Consider the following 9,091-nt stretch of genomic DNA (forward strand, 5'->3'; position numbering starts at 1 on the left):
TGACAACGGTCCTCAGTTTGTCAGCAATGCCTTCATAAGGTTCTGCGAAAAGTTTAAAATTCAGGACATTGCATCGACGGCTTATAATCCTACAGCGAATGGATTAGCTGAAGCCTTCAACAAGACTATCATCAAACTCTTGTCAAAGATCGTGAAGACTAACAAACGAGACTGGAATGACAAGCTTGGCGCAGCTCTATGGGCCTATCGGACCACGGTGCGCACACCAACGGGAGCGACCCCGTATTCACTGGTATACGGATGTGAAGCTGTTCTTCCATTGGAGATCCAAATACCATCTCTTCGGATCGCTCTTTCAACCCAGATGTCGACCGAAGAACAACATCAGAAACGCCTCGAAGAACTCGAGAGGCTTGATGAAGAGCGCCTGGAAGCTCAACAACACATTGAATTTTACCAAGCTAGAATCTCTCGAGCCTTCGACAAAAAGGTTCGACAAAGGAGTTTCAAAGAAGGAGATTTGGTTCTAGCTGTGAAACGGCCTATGATCCTAAACTCCAAGAAGAAGGGTAAATTCGAACCCAAATGGGAAGGACCATTCGTAGTAGAGACTGGCGCCTATCGCCTCGTCACCAAAGACGGCGACCGGCTCATGATGCCGATAAACGGCAAATTCCTGAAGAGACACTATCCATAGTATCTTCAGGATAACCAATGTATCGGGAAGTTCCCGGAAGAATACCACACGGGTATTCTTAGGGATAACCCGATCGTTGTGGAACCGACGAATAAGGAATCTGCATTCAAACTCTGAAGGTCAGAATGTCTCTTCTTATTCTCATCAAACTTTTCCAACTCTTATGAGTTACTTTTGTGAGATGAGATCTAATCCTCTGATAGGTTAATCTTTCCTCACCAAACCATCCGCTGATCAAATCAAACGACAATGGACCCACCAACATTTCCATCGGCCAGTCATTGGCGTATCTCAAACTCCAGTTTGGTCAAACCTTCCTACAGTTAGGGCCAAAGCCAAAATCCTCTCTCGATTCCTTCCATGAACGAGAGGTCCACTTGGAACAGTCAAACCTATAAAAGTTAGGATTGTTTCCGATCTCGCTTAGTCAAGCCTACACATGGTCAAGACTAAAGTCGAGTCACTCCTTTTCGATAAACGAAAATCCACCTTTGTCCCCTTTTTCCACCAAACCTATAAAAGTTAGGGTTGAAATTGGGTCTTCTCCTCAATGAATGAGGGGTTCTTTGGGTTCAAATGACCAATCCTATAAAAGGTAGTGTCGTTCGAACTTTTCCGATTCTCGGAGTGGAGATCCCACTCTTAGTTTCATCCTGCAGGATTCTGGGGGTGGAGATCCCACCTCGAGTTTCCTTTCCGCCTGAAGATAGAATATAAAATTCTTCCTCTTCGGCAACGGGAGATAGAATATAAAATTCTTCCTCTCTCGTTTCTTTTCCACCGGGAGATAGAATATAAAATTCTTCCTCTCCTCGGACCTTTCCGATGCTCGGAGTGGAGATCCCACTCCCAGTTCATCCTTCCAGATACTGGGGGTGGAGAATCCCACCTCGAGTTTCTTTTCCAGCTGAAGATAGAATATAAAATTCTTCCTCTTTAGCACCGGGAGATAGAATATAAAATTCTTCCTCTCCTCGGACCTTTCCGATGCTCGGAGTGGAGATCCCACTCCCAGTTCATCCTTCCAGATACTGGGGGTGGAGAATCCCACCTCGAGTTTCTTTTCCAGCTGAAGATAGAATATAAAATTCTTCCTCTTTAGCACCGGGAGATAGAATATAAAATTCTTCCTCTCCTCGGACCTTTCCGATGCTCGGAGTGGAGACCCCACTCCCAGTTCATCATTCCGGATGCTCGGAGTGGAGATCCCACTCCCAGTTCATCCTTCCAGATACTGGGGGTGGAGAATCCCACCTCGAGTTTCTTTTCCAGCTGAAGATAGAATATAAAATTCTTCCTCTTTAGCACCGGGAGATAGAATATAAAATTCTTCCTCTCCTCGGACCTTTCCGATGCTCGGAGTGGAGATCCCACTCCCAGTTCATCCTTCCAGATACTGGGGGTGGAGAATCCCACCTCGAGTTTCTTTTCCAGCTGAAGATAGAATATAAAATTCTTCCTCTTTAGCACCGGGAGATAGAATATAAAATTCTTCCTCTCCTATTTTGACACAACTTTCAACTTCCAATCCGCGCACTTGGTGCATGGGGAATTTTATCCCGAATCCTAAGTAGGGATAAGTCAACACCTAACACGTGTTGCCGGGTAGCCTATTCCCGTAACAAGGGCAAAGTCTACGTATTCAAAGTCGTAGCATTAAGTCTAAGGGAGTTCATTCCTTTAGCACAACGTTACATGCGGAACGGATTTCGACAATCCGCATGCTAGCCCGATTCAAACGGTAATCGGTAAAGGCACATCAAACCCGTTGATGGATGGGGGTTTGCCAAAAACCCCATAAATCTGTCATTCGGAAGAAATACAGAGAAATCACAAAAGAAGCAAATGCAGAGTTTCTATTTCAAGTCAAAAGCATACAACAAAGAGCTCATTAGCCCGAAGGCAACTGACGGCTAAGAATATGAGACTTTAAGCTAAAGAGTCTATCTGCATAACTCTGCTCAAGTCCCGCCTGCAGATCAGCTCGGACAGATTCTTCGGAACAGCTCACACTGCTCCATCCTATGCTCTAACTCAGAGGATACGAAAGAAGAAGCCCCGGTAACCTCCAGTTCCTTCAACTCTCGTATCTCTGACTCCAGGGCAGCGAAATCAGCAGTGAAGGAATCAGCCAGTTCCGGGTATCCTTCTTCCCTCATCATCGTCATGTGGCGAGAGAAGGAACGCCGGAACTGATCGAAGCCGCCTCCTCGGTGGAGAAGCTTCTCGATCAAGCCATTATACCAGGCGGTGAAGAAGCTGAGGTCCGTACGGAAAGCCTCTCCGTCAGGATCAGTATCGGCCAAAAGGCTACGGACACGCTCGTGCAAAGAAGATCGAGATCCTACAAGCAACAACTTGGAAGCTCAGTGAACTATCGAATATGGAAAGGAAAGTCAAAAGGCAGGTTCCGAACATACCGACGCCAACGGATGTCCCATCGGGTTGAGAGCCGACAGGCTCCGGGACAGCAGCAGAAGAGGGTACGTCAGCCCCTGCAGACAGATTGCTCGCACCACTCGGCAGAGACGGGGAGGCACCACTGCTATGAGGACTTTCAACCCCGGGGACTGTAGCAGTATCAGGCTGAACGCCTGGTCCTACAGTGACATTCCTATGTTAACCAAATGGAAATTTGGACAAGTAAGGAGAATCGGGATAAGGAGGTCGTATACATACCTGCAATCCCCATGTCCTCAGATGCAGCCGGAATGCCAAGAGTCATAAGAGTATCGGCCCAAGCTGCTGGTCCTATGATGACACTCTCTTATTAGTCAAAATGAAAATTTAGACGAATAAGAAGAATTGGGATCTGCATACCTGTAGATCCATTATCCGCGGGCATTTGAGGGATGTCAGGAGTCATATGAGAATCAGTCCTAGCGGCTGGTCCTATGATTGCACTCATTAGTCAAAAGACAGATAAACATAGGAAAGTACAATATCCCTGAATCGTATACATACCTGCAAGCCCGTCGCTCTGAGGCAAACTGGATATGCCAGGGATAGATACCGGGCTAACTCCAATGGTAGACGCTGCGATAATCAATCATTCATTAGTCATATGAAATATCGGGCAAGAGGGAGAAAATCAGATATATACCGGTAGATGAATCGTTCCCGAAGAATGGTCTCTCGGTCCCTCTGGAAGTCTGCTCAGCCAGCATGTCAGCTAATAAGCCGGCATCCGGCTTCGAGAAGCTTGGCCCCTCCATCGCAACATCTGCAGGGTAACCCAAATGTTGAAGGATGAGGAAAGCTCAAACGAGAAATCTTCCTTCACCTTACATAAGGAAAATGACATTGGATGCGGATATACCTGAATAAGGGATTGTGGGCTCAACATTATTTATCTGCTCAAGATCGATGTTAAGGTCGATGCCCAAAGACCCATCGTGAAAAGCGTCGCACATTTGTTGCACAAAGCAATCCATATTGTCAACACCAGGGGACGCCGAACCCGGTGGAAGTTCGCCCTCTTCGAAGAAACCTGGAGCACAAAACATGGTCACAAATCCCCAAAAGGTAAACAACCTTGAAGCAAGAGCAATTGAATGTTACCTCCCCCTCCATCAGCGGTGCTCCCTAAGTCCACTCCATAGGGACGCTGACCGTCATGGGGCTTATGGGCGGTCTTCTTCCTCTTCGGAGCACCCACCCTCCGAGGGCCAACGGGTTGAACATGCGCAGGCCTATCACACGTTTCAACGTGTGTAGGAGCTGAGGGCTCATGATCACCGGCTGTCCTACCTAAAATGACAATAGCCATTTCAATGAAAAAGAGCTGTCATTTATGGAAAAGGAAAATTAAAAGAGACAGGACAAACCGGTATCGAGATCCCCTCTGCCGGTATCTGCATCCACACACTCTTCCTCGGAGGTCTCATCATCATCATCCGTAGGGAGGAGCTCTTCTTCGTCTGTGAGAAGAGATTTGGCATGCCCTTTTTTCCGCTTCCGAGCAAGCTCAGCCTTGCGAATCGCCACCATAGCAGCCCGGACTGCATACTCGGACTGCAACTCTGAGAGGCTCTTCACGCTGATGGACTCATAGGCAGAAAGCAACCACTTGCAGCTGAGGAAAGTGATCAGTGGCTTACGCCTATACGAAGGAAGAGCAAAGCGAGCTCCAGTACATCCCACCATCGTCCATAGCCACGCTCGTACGCCATCAATCAATCCTCCCTCAACCTGAAGGCTACGGCTCGGATTCCCAACATACAGTTGGTCGTAACCGAACTGGCGAGCAAAGCGGCAAGGGAGATAAGGCTCTATGTAGCACTGGTTCTTCACCCGGAGGACAAGATATCCAACACGGATGTTCACTAGCCACCGGAAACAACCAGCATCGAGAATAGTCCGATCGCTTCTGGGTTTCTCCTCATCAACCAGCGCGTCGCCATAGCGACCTGAAAAATGAGGGAAACACTTAAAGAATTCCCAACTCTTGCGGACTCGAAGCTCTTGCTGCACATCACTAAACTTGTTCCCGAGCCATCTGCTCTTCTCCAACAGCTGTATGAAGGGGACGGGGATGTCAACAACACTGGGCGCTGACATCAAGTCAGGACGGTGAAGAACGAACCACGCCATCAGATATGCATAAGGGAGCTCAACCTTCGGACAAACAAGCTCAGCTGATGGTGCAGAGCCCATATGTGTGAAACTACTGACCAGACCCCTGAGCCCGCAATGGATGCTAGCAACCATTGCTGGGAGCAGGGAAAGCTCTCTCCCGTAGGCTAGCTGAACTGCAGGGAAGAGCACCTCGATGGGTAGAGCGTCTGAAGACTGATGCGGGACGACACACTTCTTCAACCAGAGGGCGAGATAGCCTGCTAATAGAGTCCGGGGCCCAATGGACTTCTGGGCACGGCGGAGAAAAGAGCGAAACTTGGTCCCCGCGGGAAAAGTTCCCTCAGCACTGGCAATAGTGTAAGATTGAGCCTCAGTCTTCTCCAGCAACTCATTAACCGCAGAAGGGGGCAATATATCTAACTCATGAACGGACTCGTCGGAGTTACCCTCCAAGTTCTGGAACAAATAGCAGGCAAACTGTTTCAAACTGACCTGCCTCTTCCTCTTCGCTTGAGGAGAAGTCTGAACCAAGGAGGTGTGATAATGACAGGTAAGATCCCAGAGAGTGTCATACATGTCGGGAGTATCTTTCTTCATACACTCCAGCTGTTGGTTCGAGGGGAAATACTCCTGATACGGACAATCTCCCATCGGAAGACCCGAAACATAATGCATCTCATGCAAAGCTAGCCCTAGCTCACCACCACTGGTCAGAAAAGTGTTGCTGTCAGGCATGTAGGTCTCCAGCAAAGCCAAGAAATGGCGACAGCTGACTGGGATTCCGTACATAGTAGCTCGTATGGGTGCATACAACCCACTGCTCTTCAGATCCCTCTCCCAGCACGCTAAGACGAAATCAGTCATGCGAGCCCACCACCCTTTGGCTAATGAAGAAGCCCAGCCATAACATCTGTATTCTGGTGGAGGTAACTGTCTCCCAAGAAGAGCCAGACGGTTACTCACAGTAGAGGCAGCTGCTGACACCTCGCCTGGGGGTGCAGTGTCAAGACCCATAATCCCGGGTCGAAGACCGCGAACGTCATGATACCCGTTAGAGCCGGGGGTCTTGTGGTGAGTAACATATCCGCACTGAACCCGCTCAGCATCTTCAGTAAGAGGCCAAGACATCTGCCTGTCCACGGCCTGCCCCTTCAAGTGACTGAAGGAATATTGGCGTGGAATCGAAGGGATGTACAAACAAGCTCCACCATCAAAAGTCAGCCAGTGCTCCTCTTCAAGAGTCAATATAGCGGGGTCCTCAACATGATCCCCGAACAAGAAGCTAGGCTTCTGTAAAGCCTGAGTGGAAGTAGAATCAGCGGTAAAGGTGGCGTCTGTGATAAGCTGGCGCAAGCAATGGCGCCCTCCTTCCCGTACTAAGCGACAAGAGTCATCTGAGCGACCCCTATCGAACCGAGGAAGCGGGTTAACAACCTGCCTAAGGGAGGCTGAAGAGAAAACTTCCCGACTACAGCCGGTGTTGGCGTGAGAGGGAAGGCTACACGCGGGAAATTCCACTGCAATAAAGCGTAAGGGTGGAGTCAGAAAATTCATAAGAAGAATGATAAGCTCATCCACGAAATAATTGGAGTGACGATTTTGAGTGTCCTAAACCGGAAGAACGGTATGCGTCATCACGTGAATAACGTGGTAACATACACCGACCTATAAGGAGTAGGACGACACAAAATCGCCCCAATATACCGGAAGACTTGATTTGGCTAAGCAAAACAAGTCTCAAACCTTACCCTCCGCGAGAGAGGTATCGGTTCTTCCTTCATGACCCGCAAAGAGGTCAATCAGGGATGCAAAAAGAAAAAAAAAATCGGCATAAATTCTCACCCCCGAAGAATGAGGCCGCGGAAGAGGATGTCGTAGGAACCTCCTCCTCACTATGCTGTGAACGAGAACGACTCCTCCGGGGACGAGATCGACGCGGAGACATTGCCAATCTGCAAAGCAACAAGTCAGGTACAATCTAAAATATGAATACACGAAATTTAAAAGGGAAATTGAGAACTTTAATTAAAATCCTATACATAAATAGGATTTCATAATTGAAGTCTAGTTAAACCTACAAATTTCGTGCATGCGAAACAATGATTGTCATTTTCGCGGTGAATTTTGGTGAAATACCCAAAATACCCTCCGTGTTCAAGGCCAAAATTCAGGTCAAGGACACACCCGGTTCGGGTCATGATCGTCATATCCGATCATTTAGCACCCCCGGTACCCCACCATTTTGGTTAAATTTTGCAAATAAACCCTTTTTGCAGAATTTAGCCAATCTTGCATAAAAGCCCCTCTACAAATTTTGCATTTGGTCTCTTCCACCAAATGGACATAAATCCAACCCCAAAATTTCAGTTCCAATTTTGCATAAAAACCCCCACGAATTTCAGTCCCTATTTTTGCAAATAAGCCCTCCAAAATTTCGGCCATATTGCCTCTTTTGCACAAAACCCCCCGAAATATGGTGCATACACAATCCATTGCCTATTACAAGTATAAAGATGTAATCTTTATCAAAAAAAATAGAGGATAGTGAAGAGAAGCTTACCCAAATCAAGAGGTGTGAGAACCCTAACTCCAAGGGCCAAGACTTGAGCTTGAAGGTGGAGGGAGAAACCCTAGTGAGAGGTGAAGATTTTCGGCCAATGGGTGTCCACCAAAAATCCAAAAATTCTTATGGGTTGATGGGTGCTCAAAAGAAAATCAATGGAGGAAGTTTGCTTGGAGGGAGAAGAGGGGAAGAAGAGGGAATCTCTCTTTTGAATTTTGAAAAGAGGGGGAAAACAAAAGAAGTAATGGGACCAAAACAAGGGAAAAGGAAACAAACCAAAAAGGGGGAAAAAGACAAAAGAAAAAAAGAAAGGGGAGAGGGGGTGTCTCGGCCCCAAAACCGAGACACCCTAGGGTGTCTCGGCCTTGGCCGAGACACCCCAAGGTGTCTCGGCCAAGGGGGGGACACCCCCGGGCATCTCGAGTCCCGTTTTGTCCTCGTACGCCGGTTTTGGACCCGGACACGCCCGTTTTCGTCGATTATTGGATGTTTTGATGAAAATCAACACCAATCAACATTCAATGCACGAAACCCTAAGGGTCAACGTCGGTCAATGCGTAACCCTAGGTCAACGCCAGTCAACGCATTGCGACAAAAGTCAACGTTCGAGGATAAAAATCCACACCAATCAACGTTTGACGATTCAAAACCCTAAGGGTCCACGCCGGTCAACGCGTACCCTAGGTCAACCCCATTCAACAGGTTGCAACCAAAAGTCAACCTTGGACGAATCAAAACCCTGAGGGTCCACGCCGGTCAACGCGTAACCCTAGGTCAACGCCAGTCAACGCGTTGCGACAAAAGTCAACGTTTGGCGATTCGAAACCCTAGGGGTCAGCGCCGGTCAACGCGTAACCCTAGGTCAACCCCATTCAACGGGTTGCAACCAAAAGTCAACCTTTGACGAATCAAAACCCTAGGGTGGACGCCGGTCAACGCGTAATCCTAGGTCAACGCCAGTCAACACGTTGCGACAAAAAGTCAACGTCTGACGATTCAAAACCCTAAGGGTCAACGCCGGTCAACGCGTAACCCTAGGTCAACGCCGGTCAACGCGTTGCGACAAAAAGTCAACACACGGTGATCCGAAACCCTAAGTCAACACGATGTGACAGAGGTAGTTCAAAGTCAACTCAATGACATGAGCCAAACTCAATTCATCAGCTGCAGACTCGAGACTCCGACAACGGCCAGACGATAAACGCAGCGCCGGAAGAACCTCGGCTATTCGTCAAAGCATCGAATAGACCGAAAATCAAAGGAGCCAAGAGTTGAAGCTAACTACAGGTCCT

General features: G+C 48.1%; 1 protein-coding gene and 1 long non-coding RNA gene across 2 annotated transcripts; both read right to left on the bottom strand.

The window, feature by feature from the left end:
- On the bottom strand, positions 2,638–3,371 carry LOC109841770. Its single transcript, XM_020410710.1, has 3 exons — positions 3,338–3,371; positions 3,079–3,258; positions 2,638–3,002 (listed from the first exon to the last, which is right to left on the bottom strand). The coding sequence occupies exons 1-3, from the start codon at positions 3,348–3,350 to the stop codon at positions 2,638–2,640; spliced, it is 558 nt and encodes a 185-aa protein (XP_020266299.1). The 5' UTR covers positions 3,351–3,371.
- LOC109843736 lies at positions 3,373–3,800 on the bottom strand. Its single transcript, XR_002247777.1, has 4 exons — positions 3,762–3,800; positions 3,623–3,694; positions 3,479–3,550; positions 3,373–3,409 (listed from the first exon to the last, which is right to left on the bottom strand). It is a non-coding gene; the product is annotated as an uncharacterized LOC109843736 (long non-coding RNA).

The sequence above is a fragment of the Asparagus officinalis genome, chromosome 5 (genome assembly GCF_001876935.1).
Source record: "Asparagus officinalis chromosome 5, Aspof.V1, whole genome shotgun sequence".
Taxonomy (NCBI): domain Eukaryota; kingdom Viridiplantae; phylum Streptophyta; class Magnoliopsida; order Asparagales; family Asparagaceae; genus Asparagus; species Asparagus officinalis.

Coding starts and splice junctions, on each gene's coding strand:
- LOC109841770 (XM_020410710.1), bottom strand. Junction 3,003..3,078: donor TGGGACATCCGTTGGCGTCG/GTATGTTCGGAA, acceptor TGTTGCTTGTAG/GATCTCGATCTTCTTTGCAC.